The sequence below is a fragment of the Calliphora vicina genome, chromosome 1, assembly GCF_958450345.1.
Source record: "Calliphora vicina chromosome 1, idCalVici1.1, whole genome shotgun sequence".
NCBI classification, from domain to species: domain Eukaryota; kingdom Metazoa; phylum Arthropoda; class Insecta; order Diptera; family Calliphoridae; genus Calliphora; species Calliphora vicina.
This window is the reverse complement of record NC_088780.1, coordinates 76,863,540-76,887,908: the sequence shown is the minus strand read 5'-3', so window position 1 is coordinate 76,887,908 and position 24,369 is coordinate 76,863,540. Positions and strand designations below refer to the sequence as shown.

The window sequence follows — 24,369 nt, the reverse complement described above, 5'->3', positions numbered from 1 at the left end:
AGGAGTAGATGGCTACATAAGCCTTGTTAATCCTGTTTTGAATATTCAAATTCCAGGACAATCTTTTATCTAGAATGATGCCAAGATACTTCGCATTATCTCTAATCTCAAGACTGATTCCATTCAGTCTAGGTGGTCTGAAGTCATCGATCTTATACCTCCTAGTGAAGAGAACCAGTTCCGTTTTTTGTGGGTTCACACTAAGTCCACATGAAATACTCCACTCACTCAGTGTACTTAATGCTGATTCCATACAACTGGATATTGTATCCAGAAATTTACCAGATATAAAAACTGCAACATCGTCAGCATATGCGACTGTCTTGATCCTTCTGTTGTCCATCCTGATCAACAGGGAATTCATAGCCAAATTCCACAGAAGTGGTGATAAAACACCCCCCTGCGGGGTTCCACGATTGGCCACTTTTAAAACACTTACACCACCTAAAGTAGCACAAATGACTCTATAACCGAGTATCTTTTCGACTAGTCGGCGAACACATAGATCAATTCCCAGTTCATCCATCGCAGATAGGATGGCATCGGGCCTGACATTATTAAAAGCTCCTTCAATATCGAGAAAGGCAACAAGTGAATACTCCTTATGTATTAGCGACTCCTCAATGGAGCCAACTAGCGAATGTAGAGCTGTTTCCACATATCCGCCTTTGGTGTAGGCATGTTGGGATTTAGAGATGAGTTCCGACGGAATGGTCATTCTCAGATATACGTCAATCACCCTTTCTAGGGTTTTCAGCAGGAAGGATGCAAGGCTAATTGGCCTATAATCCTTTGGTTTAGTGTGAGTCGCCTTACCACCTTTAGGAATGAAGACTACTCTGCATCTCGTCCACCATGTGGGGATATAGGTCCATCTAATACACGCTGTGTATATGCTAATGAGCCATGGTACAACTATTTCTTCGTTCTTTTGAAGATCAGCAGGAATAATGCCATCCGGCCCAGGAGATTTAAACGGGTCGAAGCTTTTGATTGCCCATTGGATTCTATCCCTGTTTATCGGAACAGAGTTATCACCCGGAGCAACAGAATCGGCAGCCCCATTCATAGTCTCATCATCGACTGGAAGGCAACCTGGAAAATGAGTATCTAATAGGACCTCAAGTGTTTCCTTACTATTCAGAGTCCATCTACCACAGGGTTTCTGGATATAGCTTGGTACAACCGGTGAAGTTGATAGAATTTTACGTAATCGGTTAGTCTCAGAGGATCCTTCCACGCCGCTACAGAAGTCCCTCCAGGCTTTCCTTTTCGCATTCCTCGTAAGGTTCTTAAAGTGGTTCACTGAGGACTTATATTCCGGCCAGTTACCCAGCCTCTTTGCCTCGTTGAACAATTTACGACACGCCCTTCTTGCGTGTGCAATCTCAGGGTTCCACCAGGGTGGCTTATTCCTACCCCTGCAGATATTCGGCTTACAGGCCAAATTAGTAGCTGATTGGAACGCTTCTGTAAGTGCCTCAACTGCTACCTCAATATCGTCCCTATTTTCAATAGTGGGCGGGTTTGGTAGAGACCGGGAGAGTACATCACTCTGCAACTCCCAATTGGTCTTCCTCCTATTTAGAATGGTATTATCATTCCTATAAGTTACACTGATATTGAAATCAATATATAGATGATCAGAAAAAGAGCAGTCGTCGGAGACAGCCCAATTGTTAATCATACTGTGGTGCTAAGCACTCACAAGTGTTAAGTCTAGTACCTCACTTCCAAACTACTATTAAGTATGAAACTGAAAAGACTCTCACCTCTTGTGTTGGTGTCGCTGCTACCCCATACAATGTGGTGCGAGTTAGCGTCAGCACAGATAACCAATGGTATCCTGGACTCATTCGCCTTTTTCACAGCACTACGGATATCATCGTTTGGTGGATGCTCCCCGTGGTCATGCGCCATGTAGCTGGATATCAGCCATAACAAACAGCCTTCATTAGTTTCCCTTGAGACTGCTACTGTATCTTCATTACTGTAATCAGACAGAATGAAGATTTTCAAAGAGCTTTTAGCCAATATACAGGATCTAATTTTACCTGCGCCTTTAACGAAGTAGAGCTTATAGCCCTTCAGACATAGTCCACAGATACGGTCCTGATGGACCCAAGGTTCCTGGACCATGACTAGCACCTCCCCGTTCTGAGCAATTCGGAGGAGCAGTGCAGCTGATGCTGCTTTAGAGTGGTGAAGGTTTATCTGGGTCACCCTCACCATGCTCCATTTTTACAATAGTGACGTCGGCGTCCTCCTGGTCAGAATTCAGGAGGGCGTCCTCGTCCACCACCTCATCCATCCGTTCAAAGAATGTACCAACTAGTTCGGAGACTGAGTTGGTATCTTCAGTGTCGGCTGGATCAGTGGCGTCATTGCAATCCATGCCCTCTTCCGAGAGCATGGGCTTTACATCACCTGAGGATGATTAAACAGTTACCAGAAAATATAACTCTATTTAAAGTATATAATGAATTTTCAATATTAAAATGTGGAAATTTTCGGTAGTTCAAAATTCATTCATTAACTTTATTTAAATCCAAAATTATCTGCAGAGGAATATGAATTGTAATGGTCAAAATTAGCATATATCAATTAAACTGAGATATTTAAAGGTGAAATTTCAACAAATTTGTTAGATTTTTGGCCACAAGTTTACAATTATTGCGATGCAGCTGGAATTGTTAAAAGCAAACAGAAATCTGGGAGTGAATGAATGTTTTTGTGTATTTATTTCATTTAATACTCAATCTCAGACATTTTGGAAATTTTCGGTAGTTCAAAATTCATTAACTTTATTTAAATCCAAAAGTATCTGCAGGGGAATATGAATTGTAATGTTCAAAATTAGCATATATCAATTAAACTTAGATGCGATGCAGCTGGAATTGTTAAAGGCTTAGCATTGGCCGTTCTAAACATGTTAATTTTACCAACCAAATATGTATGTAGAATTCCCAAAAAATATTTTGGCGACTTTTGGCGATTTTTCGTTTAGCTTTTGGCGATGGAGGTAAAAAAAATCTGACAACCCTGATCATACCAGCGAATAGGTTACCGGTGTCCTACGAAGACAAAAACTCAATTACAAGTAAATATGGATATATTTTAAGTAAAAATATATAAAAATAAAATGGTCCATGTATGTAATGTCATCACGTGAGAACGGCTGGAGCGATTTGGCTGATTTTTTTTATTCGATTCGAAATTTGCAGGAGATGGTTGTAAAGAAAAAAAATTAAAAAATTGCGGCTAAAACCGTCTTTTTTGAGTACAGTCAACTGTAATAAAAAAGCCCCTAAAGTATGCAGTACAAATTTAAATATTTTATTTGCAAATAAATAAGAACAGGCAGGGTTGGAGAAACTTAACGAACTAACATTAGTAAATGCTACCGGGCGAAGCCGGGGCGGTCAACTAGTTTTAAGTAAAAATTAGCTTATAATTTAATATTTCTCAAAATATATTAATTTTGTTCCTTCATATTTAGTGGCCTAGTGGTTCCTTCATACTTTAAAATTTCTTAACCAATTTTTGTCTTTTATATCTCATTTTTCCCCTTTTAAATGCACCGCAAATCTTCAACGTCGTTGCGCCACCAGTTAACGTTATCCTATCATCCTAATAATACACTTCTAGTTGGGGACGGCCTGTACCCTGAAATGTTTCTTCATCCATACATATAAATTTTTTACTTTTTTCTTTATGTCATCTATTTTAATTTTCAAAATCTGATCGCCTTAATTTATATATCTTTTATAAGAATATTTATTAGGGTATTCGAATTATTCGATTTTTCTCTTGTTCGAATAAAACGAATAATTCGAATAAGAGATTTTAACTTGTTCGAATAATTCGATCACACGTTTAAAATTAATCGAATTATTCGAATAATTTAATTTTTTTTTAAAAAAGTAAAGAATGAAGTTTTGATGTCGGTTTTTTAATATTTTATTGTTAAAGAAAAACAAAAAATAACGTTAATGTTAACAATTCAAGTATTGCTAATGTTAAAAAACATTCGAAAACAAAGTCCATCATTAAATTTTCAACAGAAATATTCTGATCAGAATAACTCCCGAACAATCTACAAAACAATTTACTAGCAAACCCTTTAGTTTCCGAGCTAAGCTATAAAAAATTGTATTTACAAAGAGAAAGCAGATTCGTGATAGCAACCGAATTTGTTGCCAATCGAATGATTCGGTTGCACACATAGAATTTTTCAGTTCTAACAACAGAAAGTCAGTTGATAAAGAAGAATTTCAGTTGAGGAAACCTAACTTTAGTTATCCCTTACAAAATATTGTAGTCACAACTGTAAAATTCGGTCACTAAGATAGAATCATTCGATTGGCAACAAATTCGGTTGCTATCACGAATCTGTTTTCTCTGTGTAGTTGGACATGATCATGAATTCAAATACAATATAAACGTATTAAGAACTTTTTTATGTCGTTAATTATTTCGGGTTTTAAATTGAGTAACTAATCCTTTTGTAAATTAATTATTCACTTTATCTAAATTATTTATAACAAATTGTATTATACATCAAGCTCTATCAATGTTGCCGAATCTTTGCTTAATAAAGGGGTCTTGGGGAATTACACAATAAAGGGAATCTGTGCAAAGTTTGATATTATTGTCAGTTAAGGTGGCTAATTTGAAGTCAGGAAGTGCATGATTGACGCATTTACAAATACGCAAAAAGTTTATTACCATGTTAGACAAAGATGTTCAACGATGTTCAAAATCATGTATCAGACGAACTCCATGCTTTTCTTGCAACAAAACGTTACTTTGCAATATTTGTACCTACGTACGTGGTTAATAACATCACTTATATACATATATTTCAAGATCATGGCTTTCATCTATTTCCATGTAATCATTATAAATGTCATTCTCAATATCACTTTCGACGACCGTTTCAAAATCACATTCTCCATCACATTCAACTTCACTTTAATCTAAGTTAAAATTTTTAGTCTTCTAATAATTCGCCAGCTAAATAAAAATATTTTATTCCGTACCTTTTATTTTCATTGGTTCAAGTCCTAAGTTAAAAATTTTGAAAGATTTGTTTTTAGAATTGTAACTGCTTGCAGTAATATTTATATATTTATAGAAGGAGCTGTCGGAACACTCATCTACAGTGATCGAAAGTCCCTTTGTCTTTAGTTATTTGTCGAATTTCAGAAACAATAAAATTTTTGTGAGTCATTATTACTTATTTAAATTTGAAAAATTTTAAGCAATTTAATAAATTTAAATATATATCGCTCATTTGCTGCAACAACGTCATAACTCAAAATCCGGGTGTTTTGAACTGAGTCAATTATTTTTTGTATGAGAGAGTTTTTTCGTTGTAAACGTCAAAATTAAAATTCATGTTTTCTCGTATATTTGACAAGTAAAACTTTGGGTTAAATACAGATTAGAAAGATATTAATATCTACTATTTAAATCAGGTTTTGTTTTTGAAATCGCATGGTGTGTTGAAAATTTATTTAGGAAATAGTAAAAAGTTTTAAAACATTCAAAGCCGTTTTTCTCGAAACGACTTTTTTTGAATTATGACGTTGTTGCAGCAAATGAGCGATATGAACATTTAATCGTTTTATTCGATTATTCTAAATAAAATTGTTCGAATTACTCGTTATTCGAAAATGGCCATTTTTAAATTGTTCGAATAATTATTCGTAAGAAATTATTCGATTAATCGAACGATCATTAGTCGAATGAATCCCCTAATATTTATACTGCACAGCTAAGAAATAAATATACACCATGGTTTGCAAAATTCTCCAAAAGCATTGTGTGGCCATGCCGCTTTAATAAACATTACATATTGTTACGAAATTGTACTTGAATTCAAATATAATTGGGGGATTCAAACGGATTTCTATTAGGTCGTATTGTCATAATGTCGTAAAATATTTTTTTAGTTTAAACAAATTCTTGTTTGTGCTGTTAACAAAACAAGTGTTATTTTATGACAAACCAATAAACATAGTTCTAAAAGTCTTATTAGTTTATAACTTTTTTGTTTGAAACCCAACAAAAATTTATTTAAACTAAAAAAATATTTTATGACATTATGATAATACGACCTAATAGGAGACCGTTTGAATCCCCCAAATGATTTTAACGGCTGATTTAAAAGTAGCATAATGCTTTCAAATAGCAGTGATGTAATAGCAAACTGTAACATTTCTGTGGGCATTATTGACATTGAATAAAAGCTTTCAGTTGACCATTAATCGTAAGTATGGCAACGCTGTTTGCTGCGACCGTATATTCGAATTCGAATATTCAGTTAAAGAACTTTGTAGAAAGTACACCACTGATGGCGTATGTATTAGAAAGATCTAGAATATACGAGCTTTGACAGTTAAAGAACGGTCTAGAGTGCAGATGGCAGTGTTATAAATAGTGGCAGAGGTTGCAGTCGTTAAGGAGTTTATCAGAGACGCTTTTCGAATAAATATCAACTGAGTGCTGTGTTTTTCAAGTGAATTCGTGTACATTATAAAGTGTGTCTGTATTTCTGCGAATTTATAAACGTGTATAAAAAAACATTGAGTGACTATTTAATTCTGTTCTTGTACATTTTAAATAAATAATGAGTTATTACAATTTTTAAACTACTAAACGGCTTTTATTTGCAATCAAAAGTATCCGGTTTATTTAAAGGAAATAAACCAACGTTTTGAAAAGGTTAAAAGATAAAAACTCGGTGCGAATCAATATAGTTTTATCTGTGAGACAATAAAACACATAATCTTGGCATACAATTACACAATCGGTCACATTTGCTTTTAGAAGGTTATTTGCACAAAAATTGCAAGAAACAAAAATTCTTTTGTTAGGTTTTTGTTTTATTTTTTCGTTTTTAATACACACACTTACATACACAAGCACATATATAGGCTTATAGATGAGAATTAAGAGATCTCATAAACAACAAGAGAACGAGAGCATTGTTACGCTCTTTGTATGAGCTTCTTTCCCTTTTGTCTTCCCTCCCGCATCATGTATTTTTTTAATATATTGATTTTCGTCCACATGCGCATTATATATTATTTATATTCTTTGGTATTATGTAACAATGATTTCCGTTAAATTTAAAATTGTGTTTTTTTAATATTTTCATGAGAAAATCTGCAACATATTTACCAAACGAAGAATTATTAGAGTCTAATAATTCTTCGTTTGGTAAATATTAGACTCATAGAGCCTACATTGAATGGCTCATCTATAGGCTTTTCTAAAGAGGTCCTTAAAAGATCTTGGGGTTACAAATGATAGTACTCTCATTTGGAATTCTCACTTATCCAACACTATCACAACAGCTACTAGAGCAATATATGCCTGCCAACGACTTTTTGGTAAAACCGAAGATGATCTACTGGTCTTTTATTACAGTTATTAAGCCAATAATAACATAAGCTGCTTTGGCATGGTGGAAAAAAGTGGAACAGGTGACTGCGAGATCGCAGTATATCTATCTATGGCTTAAGGTATCACCAATTTACTTTAGGTAATGTTGCGAATGAGCAGTGTATGTTTTGTGAACTTCCCAATGCCCAATGCTGGGAATACGCAGAACAAGATGGCTCGTAAGGGCCTTTATGGCCCAGGGGATGAAATTGATCTCTCATCTAATATAATAACTGGCTTTATACACAGCATAATCTGACATGATGAAACTTTAATGCTGCACAAAAGATCCTATGGGTCGTAGTGCTTAAGGCCTCGCTAATAATAATAGTCAACTGATCAGACATTAGTGTTAATTACTGTCTATAAGGGATGCATTGACTATTTGCTTAGCTGCTGGGTATTAGTAAATTTGAAGTAATAAATAACATGGATATTTTTGTCGAAAATTTCTATTCTAAAAAGCTGGATTTAAACACTATTGCGAACATGCGCGTGATTTGTTTTTAATGTAGTTACAATCACAAGTTATCCACGCGCAGACCTCTACCTTATAAGTACTATTTTAGGTTTTAAAATTAATTTTCGTCCTTTAGAAAAATACCAGATTTAGCGTACTTTGATGGGAGCCCCATAGCTCACATTATTACTGCTTAATAATGATGTCTTTAACGGTTTGCAAGCCAAAATAAAAAGTTGCTTATGCACTATGTAACGGTTCAGAAGTTACAGAATTCATTCCAAATGATACAAAATACATTATTATTACATTATTATGTGTTGGTTGTATGTTAATCGCAATTAAAAGAAAACGAATTGATACACAGAAAGAAAAAAGCACTTCTAAATTTAAGTTTATTTTACTCAAATTTAGCCAGAATTGTACTTTAAAATTTAAGTACGATTCATACTCATTTCTACTTAGAATAAGTATAAACGGGATTGATTAAAAAAATCAAGCGAAAATTTTCTTAAAACAAGAACGAAATTCTTGAATTAAGTAAGAAAATCTTGTTTTAAGTACAAGTGAGAAGTGAGAAGAGAGTAAGATAACTTGAAATAAGAAAAAATTCTTATATTGATCCATATAAAATTTACTCTCTGAGCTGTTTTCAGAGAAATTTTCTACTCGCGCAATCCAAAACTTTGGATAAGTTTCTTTTTACATGTTTTCTATATGGGGGATTTCACGTCAAGTGAACCAACTTTTAAAATCGATGTTTTCCGATCGGGATGAAATTTACACCAAGGTTAGACCTATTGAATAGTTTAGACACAATTTTTAAACAATTTTCCAGATTTTCCAGAACTCTCTGAGTTAGAGGGGGTCAAAAGTTGACATTTTGACCAAACATGTGATTTTTCTCATCCATGTAACTTATTACCTATTGTTCTTAGCAAAATGTGCTTATTACCTATTGTTCTTAGCTATTTCTTCAATCTTTCGAAAAAAATATTTAAAAAAAAATAAAAAATGTTTAATATTTTTTTTCCGAAATCAAAAACTTTTTTTAACTTTTTTTTCAAAATGGACTTTTTTTAATTTTTTTTTTTGCTCAAAAGAAAGCTTGGATGTAAACGGCATTATTCTCTGCCGTTTACAGTGGATAGACGTGTTTTACATCGCTCTCACAAATAAATGAATAAAATAATTGTGAAGATAAATACAAAAAAAATATATATACAAAGATAAGTAACAGCGAATGGACGCTTATTAAATACTTATAAATATATTTAAATATTGATTTAAACAGCTAAAAAAAATAAAAACAACTGTTTGTTAATGCAAATATTAACAATCAGAAAAAAAACAAAGCAAAAGTAATAAAAAAACAACAACATAAATAAATAGTGTAGTGTTTGTATGTTTGTGTATGAGTTTCTCTTACTCTCCAACAAGTGAAAGGAGGCTCAGCAGCAATGGAAATAATGCATACATTGTTGTGAGCTCTCCATACAACAATAATAATACATATGATCCAAAAGATCACAAAAATTATTTAAGTGTAAGAACAACAACAAACGAAAGATCTCCACTCTCTAGTGCGCCAAAACAAAACAATTGTGTAGAAGACAACATAAAAGAAATTATAGAAAAACAAACAACAACTCAAATGGTTGCTGGAAATAGTAATGCTACTGTGATCAATGTCACAAATAGTAGTAATGAAAATATTAACTCTATAAAAACCGGTGATGATAAACAAAATCAATCGAGTTCTACATTAAAAAATACTGGTGCCATACCAAAAAATACTCGAAGTATAGTTAAAAATACGGGAAAAATCCTAACAGGAATGGACCGTTACATCACTATAACTAAACGCAAGTCCAGTCCTAGGACATCAAAATTGGAACCAAATCCAAAACAGGCGAAGAAAAATCCGGTAAGTCAAAACGTTTTGCAATTCTTGACAATCACGAAAGTAAAAAAATACCCGCAAAGCCTGTAAAAGACTATAAGCCACCTCCCCTATATTTGCGCGAACCTACTACAAATGTTTTGGTGAACAAATTGTCCCAACTTGTAGGTAAGAAGAATTTCCACGTGGTCTCTCTGCGTAAAGGAAGTATTCAAGAGACAAAGGTACAAACTTATTCGGAAAAAAATTTCAGAATGATTGTTGATAATTTCGGTTCCGAGAAAAGAAACTATTATACATATCAACTGAAAAGTGCAAAAGGTTTGACAGTAGTCATCAAAGGTATAGATAGTTCTGAACCAACTGATGATAATAAAAAGGCGCTAGAGTCTGAAGGCTTTGAAGTGAAGTCCATTCACAACATAATAAATAAGAATAAAATTCCTCAACCAATTTTTAGAGTTGAAATCACTTTCAACTCTTCTCAATTAAAGAAAAAGGGTGACACTCATCCAATATACGGTTTAAGATATTGTTACGAAATTATACTTGGATTCAAATATAACGACTTTAACGGCTGATTTAAAAGTAGCCTAATGCTTTCAAATAACAGCGCTGTAATAGTAATAGCAAACTGTAACATATCTGTGGGCATTTATTAACATTGAATAAAAGCTTTCAGTTGACCATTGATCGTAAGTTGGCAACGCTGTTTGCTGCGACCGTATATTCGAATTCGAATATTCAGTTAAAGAACATTGTAGAAAGTACACCACAGATGGTGTATTTATTAGAAACCTCTAGACAGTTAAAGAGAAATCTAGAGTGCAGATGGCAATGTTATAAATAGTGGCAGAGGTTGCAATCGTTAGTCAGTTTATCAGAAACGCTTTTCGAACAAACATCAACTGAGTGCTGTGTTTTTCAAGTGAATTCGTGTACATTGTAAAGTGTGTCTGTATTTCTGTGAATTTATAAACGTGTATTAAAAAACATTGAGTGACTATTCTGTAATTGTTGTACATTTTAAATAAATAAAGAGTTGTTACAATTTTTAAACTACTAAACGGCTTTTATTTGTAATCAAAAGTATCCGGTTTATTTAAAGGAAATAAACTAACGTTTTGAAAAGGTTAAAACGTAACAATTGGTGTCAGAAGTGGGATTGCAAATTAATAAGCATGAAGTTTGAGGAACTAAAAGTTGAACAACTCAAGAAAGAATTGAGTAAGTTGGAGCTACCAACAGCAGGTAATAAGGCAGAATTGCAGAAGAGGCTGATGGACGAATTCAAGCGGCGTGATATTGACATCGGTGCTTACGAATTCGAGTATAAGGAAGAAATGGAAGTTTCTACACGTTCAATAACGAGCAACATGGATTTAAGCACAATGTTTGCGGCTATGATGAAAAAAATGGAAGTGAAATTCCAAGAAGTGAACGAAAATTCTAGAACCATCTTAGAAACTTCTAAAGTAAACAGCGAGAAACTTCTAGACATTCAACAAACTTCTAGAGTCAACAACGAGAAACTTCTTGCCGACAATGAGAAACTTCGTGCTGAGGTTAAAGCTGAAGTCAAAGAAACTATCAAACACTTAGCTGAAATGGAAGCGAAACTTCATGAATCCTCTCGAGCTACAGATGAGAAAATTCAGGAAATGTCTGAGGTTATTAACTGCAGAGTGGATGACATTGACAAAAAGGTGTCCGAATTAGAGAACGGCCTAGAAAAACAATCCCAGAAAGTTGATAATAAATTTCTCGATCTGGAAAGGAAAATTAATAATCTTCAATGCCAAGACGGACCGGTGCGAGTTATTTCAGAAACATCGAGTAGAATAAAGGCTCCTAGTTTTGATGGCACCACACCATTTAATGTGTTCAAGTTCATGAAACATGTGGAAAGACGAAGAAAAAGCTATCGAATTGATTTTGGCCTTAAAAGGAAATGCAGCGATAGTTCTTGAAAGCGTGCCAGTGAGCCACAGAAATTGTTATGATGACATATTGGAGGCGCTACAACGTAAGTTCGGTGGCGAACATAAAAAAGAATTATACCGAATGGAATTGCGAGTTATAGTGCAGAATGCCAATGAGACCCTACAAGATTTTGCGATGGATATCTTGCGTTTGCTACAGCTTATTTATCCAGGAGAGAACCATCCGATTTTGGAGCATTTGAAGATAGAGGCATTTGTGAATGGTATTTGCGATCCAGAGATAAAATATGCGGTATGTGCCACACCAAAGTCATCATTCTTTGCAACCGTCTCATTCGCGTACAAGAAACAGCAAAGATAATTTCAAAGCCCCAGATGTGTAATGTGCGGAGATCGAGGTTGTCGCTGAAAATGATAGTATGATAGTATGGCCAACGAATTAAATGAATTAAAAGAGGCAGTTTTAAAGGCTTTAAGGAAGAGACAAACTAAAGCCAAAGTTAAATGTTATAACTGTGGAAAAATGGGTCACATTCAGCGAAACTGTAGAGCACCAAGAAAGCGAATCATATATGTTTCAGCATCAAGAAATAACCAGATGGCGAATCATCAAGCATTATAGGAGCCACCTTTAAAGCGAGCTTGCACTGAAAATAACAATCTTACTGCTAGTGGGTACATCAACGGTCGGAAGCACATCCTTACTATGGACACGGGAGCGTCGCAGTCTATCATCAGAACAGATTTAGTAAAGAAATCGATGAAACCAATTTGCGATGTAAGTCTACGCACCGCTACTGGAGAGCCTGCCGCTGTCCATGGTAAAGTTAATGTGAAAATAACTATTGGTGGTATTAGCGTAAATCATGTCTTTGTTGTGGCCGATATTGTGGACGAAGTAATCATTGGTGCAGACTTCATGATTAATTACAGCATAACTTTGGATATGGGACAAAAAGTCATGAATTGGCGAAATGTTAAAATACCCCTTGACATCGGATATGAGAGCAAGTCTCAAGTAAGAAAGTTAGTTTTTGTTGAGCACAAAAGGTTGCCACCGCAGTCAGAGGATTTGGTATGGGCCCGTGAGGAAGTGGAGGATTGTATAGACAATGGTTTGTTGGTGTTGGAACCAGCGGATGTGAGAAGTGGCCATGTAACAATGGAGGCCCTCGTAGAACAGTGCAAAGACAGAATGGTTCCCGTTGGAGTGCTTGGTCTGTCCTGCAGAGAAAAGATCATCTGGCCGGGTTCCAAGATGGGTGAAGGTGCTTCAGCAGAAAAAGAAATGCATGAACTCGTTCGGAGACGAATTAAAATAACAAATGACCAAATGAAAACCAGATATAGCTCACAACGTAATAAGGGTTTGTCATCCAAATTAACGAATCACTGCAAAGGACCACATAGGGTAATTAAGAAATTGGACGACATGGTTTATAGAATACGGAAATGTGGAAGACCGATATCAGGAATTAAAGTTGAACATCTGAAACGACTAGCTGCCTATGGGAGAAGTGAATCTATGTCTATTCGGGACGAACAGGCTTAAGCGTGGGGCAGTGTTACGAAATTGTACTTGGATTCAAATATAACGACTTTAACGGCTGATTTAAAAGTAGCCTAATGCTTTCAAATAACAGTGCTGTAATAGCAAACTGTAACATATCTGTGGGCATTGAATAAAAGCTTTCAGTTGACCACTGATCGTAAGTTGGCAACGCTGTTTGCTGCGTTAACTGTGGTCAAAATCACACAGCAAACTACCGTGGATGTCCAGTATTCCTACGCATACAGGAATCAACGAAGGCAAGAAGACCTTTATATGCTCAATATACGGCTTCTAACTTTCCAAGCCTTCCTGATGCTGCTAGTGCTCAATATAGAAGTATCATAAAAAACAATAATCAAAACAAAACGTATGCCCATACGACAAATGAGGGTTCAGTTACCCAAATGAAAACAAACACTGGTGCTTCTAGTGCTCAATATAGAGGCATCATAAATGATAATTATCAAAAGAAATCGTATGCCAATACGACAAATGAGGGTTCAGTTACCCAAATGAAAAGAAGCAATGGAAATAATACCCCATTATTTTCATATGCACATGCATTAAAAGAGGGTGTACCAGTACCCGACATTAACTCTCAAAGCTCTATTGAGAATCTAATTCAAACCATGAACAGTTTCATGGCGAACATGCAAAATATGTTTCAACAATTGATGCAGAATCGAAGCATGCTCATGCAGATCCTGCTAAATAAAAAATGAATTCTCTAAGAATTTGTTTTTGGAATGCTAACGGCCTTAGCCAACATTAGAATGAAGTACAACAATTTCTCCACCTTCAGGAAATTTATGTACTACTCGTTTCAGAAACACACTTTACCATAAAGAACTGTTTCAGAATTAACGGATACTATACTTATGATACAAAACATCCAAGTGGTAGAGCTTGTGGTGGAACAGCTATATTAGTGAGAAAGGATATTAGGCATTTCCCAATGCCAGAATATAAAACGGATCACATCCAGGCCACATCTATAAATATACCTGATGGTAGAGTTACAATATCTTCAATATATTGTCCTCCTAGGTATAATATTAATCGAAAGCAGTTTCTCGAATATTTTAGGACTCTAGGTCCAAGATTTATAGCAGCTGGTGATTACAATGCAAAACATACATTTTGGGGCTCTCGCCTTATTACTCCTAGAGGGAGGCAACTGTTAGAAGCAATATCGTCTAACAGACTAGATGCCATATCTAGTGGCCAACCTACTTATTGGCCACAGACCTTAATAAGATTCCCGATCTAATTGACTTCGCTGTAATCAAGAATATAAAACGAGAATTTATTTCAGTGATCCCTACAGTTTTAACGTTATTGGCAGTTCCAAGTAAATTGGAAAACTCTTACTCTTGTTTCCCTAACAAGAAAACAAACTGGTTAAAGTATAAAATGTATGTTAGCTCACACTTGCCACAAAACATCTCATTGAAAAATGAATATGAGATACAATCCGCTGTCGATATATTTACAGACATTTTAACAAACGCCGTTAAAGTGTCTACGCCCCAGTCACCCTTGGGAATTACAGACATTCAAAATGTCCTAAAAACATTGAGTATCTTATCAAAGAAAAGAGAACACTCAGACGTCAATGGCAGCAATCGCGATCTCCGAACGTAAAGGCTAAACTTAATCAGTGCCAAAGAAAACTTCACGTCGCCCTAAAGATTAATAAAGAATCTAACCTGAGAAATTATCTTAAAAACTTAGACCCTACTAAGAAAACAGAATATAGTCTCTGGAAAGCTGTGAAAAATATGCAATGCCCTATTGTATATGAGTCGCCCATACGCCTTCATAACGGAGAATGGGCAAAAAATACTTCAGAAAAAATCGAAGCATTTGCCAATCACTTGGAGAATGTATTTACTAGGGTATTCACTTAATCGGGATTCTGGTTTAATGGGTTAATCGAGCAAATAATTAATCGATTTATTCGGTTAATAATCGGTTAATTTAAAATTATTCGATTAACCGAATAATTTCTATTTTAAATTGAAAATACAACAACGAATTTTGTGTACAAAAACATAAAAAACGGCAAATAAGGTATTTGAGATCATTTTTGTGAACATATCGCCTATTTGCTGCAACAACGTCATAACTCAAAATCCGTGTTTTTTGAACTGAGTAATACAAAATTATCAGTTTTCAAAAAAGTCAATTATTATTTGTATGAGAGTATTTTTTTGTTGTAAACATCAAAATTAAAATTCATGTTTTCTCGTATATTTGATAAGTAAAAATTTGTTTAAAATTTATTTAAGAAATAGTAAAATGTCATAAAACATTCAAAGGCGTTTTTGTCGAAACTACTTTTTTTTAATTATGACGTTGTTGCAGCAAATGAGCGATGTGTGAGTTTTTAGGGTTTTAGTGAGATTTTCTGAAATAATCTTTTATAAAAAGAATATAATTTCAACGATTTTTTTTCCTTAGATTTAATAAAACTTTTCTTGGAAAAACGCTCTCTCGATGATTGTATATGTTGGAGAAATCAAAAGCATGATAAAGAATACATATTCCTTTTTGGATTGCTTTAGATTTTGATTAATTTAATAGCTTCGTTTAGTTATGATTAAACAAACTTCTAGCTTTATGCTTGGAAATTTGTTGGGTTTTGTTTTTGCTGTTGTCTTTCAACGGGGTTGAAAGAAATAGAAACCAAAGTTATTTATACGTGTGTATGTATGTACATATATAAATAACTTTGGGAATACAAAAAATGCAGGATGCACTTACTTGGTGTATTGGTTTAACGTAAGTAGGAAAAATAAAAGATTTATGTTTTCTCAAACGTTATAAAAGTTTATTTTGCAAATAGGGGTTGGTTTGTTGCTGCTGATGCTGCCGGTGGTTTTTTCAAACTGTAATGGCGCTTAAGCTGATTGACAGGACTTAAATTGTCAACTGTCAATCTTCCTAAGCGCCATTCACAATAGTGCAAAAGAACCAGAGGCATAGCGAGCGAGGGTCACATTATTTATAGGAGAGGCTCCATATCGATGTCAAGTAAGTCGTCATCGCTGGGCTCGTCCTGGGCCTCGACATGCCGGCCCCCTTGCACGGGTGCAACTAAAATGGCTTCGCTTAGGCGGTTCATTGTGGCGACCATTTGACGAAGCAGCTGGTGGGTTGTGGCCTGTCCGACGGCTTGCTGTTCCAATTGTCGCTGCAACATATTAGGCCTCCTTCGTGAGCGCCTTTGCCGTGAGGTTAGAACTTGAAGGGCCTCCGACTCTCGACTGTTGTCACGGGTGCGCTGGTGGACTTCATCGTCAGCTACTCGACGCGCAGTGCGTTGCAACCTCTGCAGTGGTTGAGGTGAAGTTACACGATTATGGATCTGTAGCCGATCTTGGACAGAGCGCCTTTGAGTTGGGGGAACTACATCAGACTCCACACGACGTTCCTTGTGGAGTAGAGTGTGATGTTTCTGTCCACATCGACCACATGCGGTAGTTGAATTACAGTCCCTTACGTGGTGGCCTTGTGATAGGCAGTTGGAACAGTACCTGTGAACTCTCACACTGTACGCACGTTGACGGACCGAAAACCCTTTAAAGATTCTGCAAGAACCTAGTTGATGGGCTTGAAAGCAAATCAAGCAGATTTCCGCGCGTCTAATGGGGTCCATTTTTATCTGAAAATACACAAAAAAAGGGGAAAACCAAGGAGAAAAAAAAAGGAAATTAGGTAAACAATATTTGAAATAGTGATTACATATGAGGACATATAATAGTAAAAACAGAGAAATAAGCTACTTATCCGAGATTGGCAACCAACAAAGTTTTACAATAGGCCTAGTAACCAAACCATATTGGGTTCGAATATCAGCTACTCTCACTCGTTTATCAGATCCATGATAAATATTCTCAATGCGACCCAAACGCCAGTCACTAGGAGGAAGTAGTTCATCCTTTATTATGACGAAATCTCCTACAATCAATTCCTTCTTTGGATAACGCCATTTGTAGCGTTTGTGCAGTTCTTGTAAATAATCTGCTTTCCATCTTTGCGCAAATCGATGGTGAAGAGCCTTTAGTTTCTCCCATCGGTTAAGAAGGGAAATATTTAAGTCATCCTCTGCCATTTCCGGTGGAACCATTATAGGCGCACCTCGTAGAAAGTGTCCGGGAGTTAATACGTTTAAATCCTCAGGGTCCTCGGTCATCGGAGATAAAGGACGAGAGTTAAGAACGCCTTCAATTCTAACTAAAAGAGTAGAGAATTCTTCGAAATTAAATTTTTGATTTCCTACAACCTTCCTAAAGTGAAGCTTGAAGCTTTTAACTCCAGCTTCCCACAGGCCTCCCATATGCGGTGCACTAGGGGGAATGAATTTCCACTCGAAGCCGTGGAGAGCATATCTTTCAGATATGTCCTTTGAAGCTTTCTCTAAGAACATCGCATATTCAGCAAGCAATGCTTTACTTGCGCCTACGAAGTTGGTACCGTTGTCAGACATCAAACGTTTCGGTAACCCTCGTCTTCCGACGAACCTATCAAATGTGGCCAGAAAAGCCTCAGATGAAAGATTAGAACATGGTTCTAGGTGTATAGCCCGAGTAGCAAAACATACAAATATACAGGCGTAGCCTTTCATGTATGGAGAATTTCTCAAATGGCCGGCTTTTATCTGAAACGGACCAGCAAAGTCTACACCAGTAAAGGTAAACGGTAAGGAGAACGTAGTTCTCTCAGCTGGTAAGGCTGCCATTATCTGAGATAAGACTTTCTGTTTATAACGAACGCACGTCAAGCATTTGTTCACGCATTTTTTAACTGCTCTCTTTAGGGCGGGTATATAGAATTGGTATCGCACCATACTCATCATAAGAGAGATATCAGCGTGCATTAGATTCTTGTGCATAAAATCAAGAATCATTTCGGATAAGTTTGATTTGTATGGAATGATTATTGGGAATTTTTCCTCATAGCTCAAAGATGAATTAACTAAGCGACCGTTAACTCTTAGAAGTCCGTTTGAGTCTAGGAAAGGGTTTAATGTTATTAACGAGCTTTTTTTTGAGATAGATTTGAAGTTGGACAAATCTTTATATTATATCAGCATAATAAGCTCTTTGAGTTAATCGAATTAATGCGATCTTAGATCTATTGAGCTCGTTCTGCGTTAAAGGTTCAGCTCGATTTGTACTCTTGTTGGAGGCTAAACTGCAGAAACGATAAACATAGGCTATCACGCGAAGTGCTCGGTGATATCTTGTGAAACTGTTGATTATATAGAATTCATCACCAATTTCTCTTTTTGCTCGCGTAATCTGACACCTTGAAGGTGGAGATTTGTCATTAGTCAATATATTTTGAGCATTTGAAGCATTGTTGGAAGGCGAGGAATGGACTGAATCGGTTATGCAATTAACTTCTATTCTTTTCCTTTGTTCTGGGGGTTCTTGGAATGGTTGGCTAAAAGTTGGCCAATGTTCTTGAGAACTAAGAAGCCAAATTGGTCCATGCCACCATAATGGATTATTCAATAACTCCTGTGGCTTGCATCCTCTTGTTCCGAGATCGGCCGGATTTTCGGAAGTGGATACGTGTCTCCATGTGGCATCCCCAACATTTTCAATAATTTTAGAAGTTCTATTGGCTACAAAAGTTTTCCACGAAGATGGATGTTTCTGAAGCCATGCAAGAACAATGGTGGAGTCAGTCCACAAATGAACGGATGAACTTGGGAACAAGTTATTAAATAAGACATGCCTTACTAACTTGGAAAGTAGTAAAGCGCCACACAATTCCAAACGTGGAAGACTAAGTTTTTGTAACGGTGCTACCTTGCTCTTAGCCACTAATAAATGTGTGCTTCTATTGTTCGGATTCTCAGATCTTATGTAAAGAGCGGCACAGTATGCTCTCTCTGAGGCATCACAAAAACCATGCAACTGAATAAAGTTTTCAGGTTGAAAATTAACCCAGCGTGGTATTTTTATTTCTTCAATATATTGGGCATTTTCGATAAAAATGTTCCATTTTATAAAAATATGTGACTTAACACTCTCGTCCCACTCGACACCATCTTGCCATAATTCCTGAAGGAGAATTTTGGCTTGAATAATTATAGGCGTTAGCCATCCTGCCGGGTCAAAAAATTTCGCCACGCAAGATAAGATTTGGCGTTTCGTTACCGTATTTCCTATACAAATTTCCTCCATTTTGTAACTAAAAGAATCACTCATAGCGTTCCAACGAATTCCAAGAGTCTTTGTGGAACTTGAATCCTTAAATTTTAAGAAATCGTCATTCAAAAGATTATCTTTTGGAATGTGTTCCAATAATAGTGGATGATTTGCAGTTATTTTCTTCAATGGGAAGCCAGCAGAATTAAGTGCGGTGCACAACTGTCTCTGAGACTCTACTGCTGTTTCCAAAGTATGTCCCCCTGATAACACATCATCTACATATGTCTCATTTCTCAATATTCTTGACGATAAAGGATTATTAGTTTCCGTGTCATCTGCTAACTGTAGAAGTGTTCGAATTGCTAAGAAAGGTGCACAATTTATACCAAAAGTTACCGTAGCTAATTCATAATCTTCTATGTTGCCTGTATTGGTATTGCGGAACAATATTCTCTGATAGGGTTTATCCGAATCATTAATCATTATTTGACGATACATTTTTTCAATATCACCATTGAAAACAAACTTATACTTCCGCCAATTCAAAATTATAGTCATAAGATCTGACTGAAGAGTTGGCCCACTATATAAAATATCATTTAATGAATATGAACTTTGTGTTTTACGTGATCCATTAAAAACTACTCGGACTTTCGTTGAAGCACTCTCAGGTCGGAAAACTGCATGATGAGGCAAATAGTACGAGAAATATTTACCATTTTCATTTATTTCGGCAGAATTACATTTTTGCATATGACCCAAATCAATATATTCCCTCAAAATGTCATTATAAATATTAAGGTAGGATTTTTTTTCCAAATTCATTTCCATATGAATATATTGCTTCCTTGCTTGATAGCGAGATGAAGCCAAAAATATTGATTTAGGAAACTCTTGCCTGAATGGTAATTTTACCACATATCGCCCATCTTCTCGTCGAAAAGTGGTTTTCTCAAAAAGTTTCTCACAAATTTTGTCTTCTTCGGATAAGACAGAATTATTGGAAATCTCTTCTGTTTCCCAAAATTTCCTAAGCTGAATACCTATATCGATTTCCTCTTTTGCCTTTTCACTTACATCGACCGCAACGAGTGAAAGCGAGTTTATCTTGAATGGGCCATAAATAAACCAACCATAAACTGAGTTCTGTGCAATCATATTTCCCAAAATATTTTTTCGAATTCCCTCAAGCAAAATATATGGTATGACGTCGCTTCCCAATAACAAGTCAATATGAGAAGAAACATAAAATGTTGGATCCGCCAATTTTAAGTCACTAATCTCGGTGAGATTAGGATTAGAAATTGAGGCTGATGGCATCAAACTCGTTAAGTTTGAAACAATCACAGCTTGAGTATCAAGCTTAAAATTATGTTTCTCTGCACATAATGTTATGTTACAAAGTTTCTTCGAATTAGCAACTATTGTACCTCCTAATCCACATATCTCGAAATTTGCAGATTCTGTTTTCAAATTCAACCTATTTTGAATTCGTTCAGTCAAGAAAGACCTTTTCGATGCAGAGTCAATCAGTGCTCTAACCGTAAATTTATCACCCAAATGATTAATTTGCACCAAAGCAGTTGGTAGCAAAATATCGTCATGATTAACCGACAAATGAGTTTGGACATTCGTCGGAGTTGCATTACTGCACGAAGGGCACTGTAAATCAACATCAACATTTCCCGATGTTATATCATTTATCGGTTGTGTTGATTCCGTATGAAACGAATTTACCGGTCTATTTCCACCCTGATTACTTCTTCTAATCTGTTCACTATTATCGTTTTGATTCAAATGTAATAAGCTGTGATGTTTATTTTTACATTGCGTACAGCGGAATATACTCTTACAATCCTTGCTGACGTGAGTTGGTGATAGACAGTTGCTACATATATTGTTCCGTTCTACATAGTCAATTCGTTGTCTGACATTAAAGTCTGAAAACCTTTTGCATATTCTGAGATTATGATTCTCGTTGCATAATCGACAGGAGTTTTGATTATTCGAACCTGATCGCTGAATCGAATTTTTACCAGTATTATTTCTACTAGTTCCCGGTTTCGAATCACTCTTATGACTACTTTCATTCACATGAATTTGCTCACGTGCTCTCTCTATCCTTTCAACTACCCGATGTCTACTTTTTAAGAAATTATCCATCTGAATCCAGGATGGCATTTCGGAATCACTTTCTAAAGATTCCTCCCAGGCAGTAATTGTCTGTATTGGTAATTTACTACTACACAAATATACCAAAATTGGATCCCATTGATCAACACGAATACCATGACCTATTAACATCGCAAGGCAATCACATATAGTTGTCCTTATTCGATTAATATCATTGCTAGTTTCATTAGTAGCGGGCTCTATGTTAAAAAGAGCTTTTAGTTGAATTTCAACCAAAAATTTCTTATTCTCATATCTTGCTTTTAAAGCATTCCAGGCCGCTAAATAATTTTGTTCCGTTAAGGGATATTTTTGTATTATTGCTAAGGCATCTCCAGAAGTTTTATTAAGTAAATGGAAAAACTTTTCAACCTTGGAGACTCTTGGATTAGTATGATAAAGTACTGAAAACATATCCCTAAAGGATGGCCATTCCTCATAACTACCATTAAAAACCTTCATGTCACAAGCCGGTACTCGGACACCAATTTCAGACAGGTCAAATGTAGTATTTGTTGGAAAGAATGTGGAGTTACCCAAAACAGAAGAATGCTGTGGACCGTTCTGTGTATTTACTGAACCCTTTGCGGCCTTCAGAAGGTCGTTCATATTTGCCTTCGTCCACTGATACTTTTCTTTACATTCCCTGAATCTAGTTCGTGCCAATTCCTTAAATTCCTGAGATATTACAGAATCTAAAGTACTATAAATTGTCTCATAGGAAATTCGGATGGTTTTCCAATCCTCTTCTAAGGATTCCAGTTTCGCTTCTACTAAGGATTCTGTCAAATCCTCAACATTTAATTTCGCGAAGTTTTCGCATTCATCAAACAAGTTATCTGTTTCGATGACAAATTTCGAATGAGGTTGACTACCCATATTGATGTATTATGTTATTAATGCGATAATACAATATTTTAAATGATATATAACCGCAATTGCGTTACAAAGCGGAATTTTTGATAATATTATTGCTAAAGATTTTGAAATGTTAGCTGGCTGAGATAGCTTGTAATTGCCACAAATAGTAACAATAAAGCAATGTTTTGTAAACAACAAAGTGTAATTACTCACTACTAAATAAATGCAATTTAATAGCAATTCTTATTTTTAGTAAACTAAAAAATTATGGAATTAAATTCACGTAATGTGAACTTTAATATTTTATTTTTCCTTTTAAATTTATAAATAAACCGCTGGCACCTTAAATGCGCGGAAATTACTTTTTATAAGTATATTATATTATAAATTATTAATAATTTCACGTAATGTGAACCAAGTTTGTTATTATACCGCTGACAATTTAATAAATTGCGCGGAAATCACAAATAAATATGAATTGTTTAATTTGTTTATATTAACCGCTAGCAGTGAGAATGCGCGGAAATTATAGGTAAGGAAAATAATAAATTAAATAAAATATTTTTATTCACTTTCGCAAATCAACCGCATTAAACAATATATGTTATAAAATTTTATTTAGATTGTTCTTTTCACATGCTGACAATTTTCACACAGAGTTGCATGAAACCGTACTGTTTTTGTCTTGTTTTGTTACTATAATATGCAACTAATAAAACAACAATACTTATTAATATTTATTTGTGATTTGTATAAATTTATAGTTAAAATTTTGATATTTACAAAAAAAGAAATATAAAAATGTTTATATGTGTTCTAAAATTATTGTATCACTGGTACAATAAAGGTTTAAAAGGACCATAAACAAACTTCTAGCTTTATGCTTGGAAATTTGTTGGGTTTTGTTTTTGCTGTTGTCTTTCAACGGGGTTGAAAGAAATAGAAACCAAAGTTATTTATACGTGAGTATGTATGTACATATATAAATAACTTTGGGAATACAAAAAATGCAGGATGCACTTACTTGGTGTATTGGTTTAACGTAAGTAGGAAAAATAAAAGATTTATGTTTTCTCAAACGTTATAAAAGTTTATTTTGCAAATAGGGGTTGGTTTGTTGCTGCTGATGCTGCCGGTGGTTTTTTCAAACTGTAATGGCGCTTAAGCTGATTGACAGGACTTAAATTGTCAACTGTCAATCTTCCTAAGCGCCATTCACAATAGTGCAAAAGAACCAGAGGCATAGCGAGCGAGGGTCACATTATTTATAGGAGAGGCTCCATATCGATGTCAAGTAAGTCGTCATCGCTGGGCTCGTCCTGGGCCTCGACAATGATAAAAGACTCATTTCAAAAAAAAAGTTTCGTCTATACATGTAAATACAAACAAAGTTTCAAAGACATGCAAATTAAATATGTCATACATACTCACTAATCATGTTTATTGGATGTTCCAAAAATATCTAATTTTAATTTGAAATTTGTATTTGAATTGAAAGGGAAAAATAAATACAAAAAAATTGTTTAAAGTGCAAAAAAAGGAATTTCGGTTAATCTGTTAATCGAAACAAATTAATCGGTTTATTTGTTATTTGAAAATAGGCAATTTTAAATTATTCGAACAGTTAACCGTCCAAAATTAATCGGTTAACCGATTAACGGTTAATCGATTGAATACCTTAGTATTTACCCCAAATGATACAAATTCATATATTAGAGATAATGTCATAAATAATGTGGTGCCAGCCCCACTAAAATTCCGGTTTTCTGCCGTGAGGACGACGGTCAAAGGTATTAAGGATGGAAAATCACCTGGTATACATAAAATTACTACCACGATGATAAGTAATCTGCCCAACT

General features: G+C 35.2%; 2 protein-coding genes across 2 annotated transcripts; both read right to left on the bottom strand.

Annotated features, from left to right (window-relative positions):
• Nucleotides 1-16,317: 16,317 nt before the first annotated feature.
• On the bottom strand, nucleotides 16,318-18,054 carry LOC135950670 (uncharacterized). The gene is made up of 2 exons (XM_065500202.1): nucleotides 17,131-18,054; nucleotides 16,318-16,770 (listed from the first exon to the last, which is right to left on the bottom strand). The coding sequence occupies exons 1-2, from the start codon at nucleotides 18,052-18,054 to the stop codon at nucleotides 16,318-16,320; spliced, it is 1,377 nt and encodes a 458-aa protein (XP_065356274.1).
• A 337-nt stretch (nucleotides 18,055-18,391) lies between these two features.
• On the bottom strand, nucleotides 18,392-22,528 carry LOC135950663 (uncharacterized). Its single transcript, XM_065500196.1, has one exon. The coding sequence runs from the start codon at nucleotides 22,526-22,528 to the stop codon at nucleotides 18,392-18,394; it is 4,137 nt and encodes a 1,378-aa protein (XP_065356268.1).
• Between the last annotated feature and the right edge of the window lie 1,841 nt (nucleotides 22,529-24,369).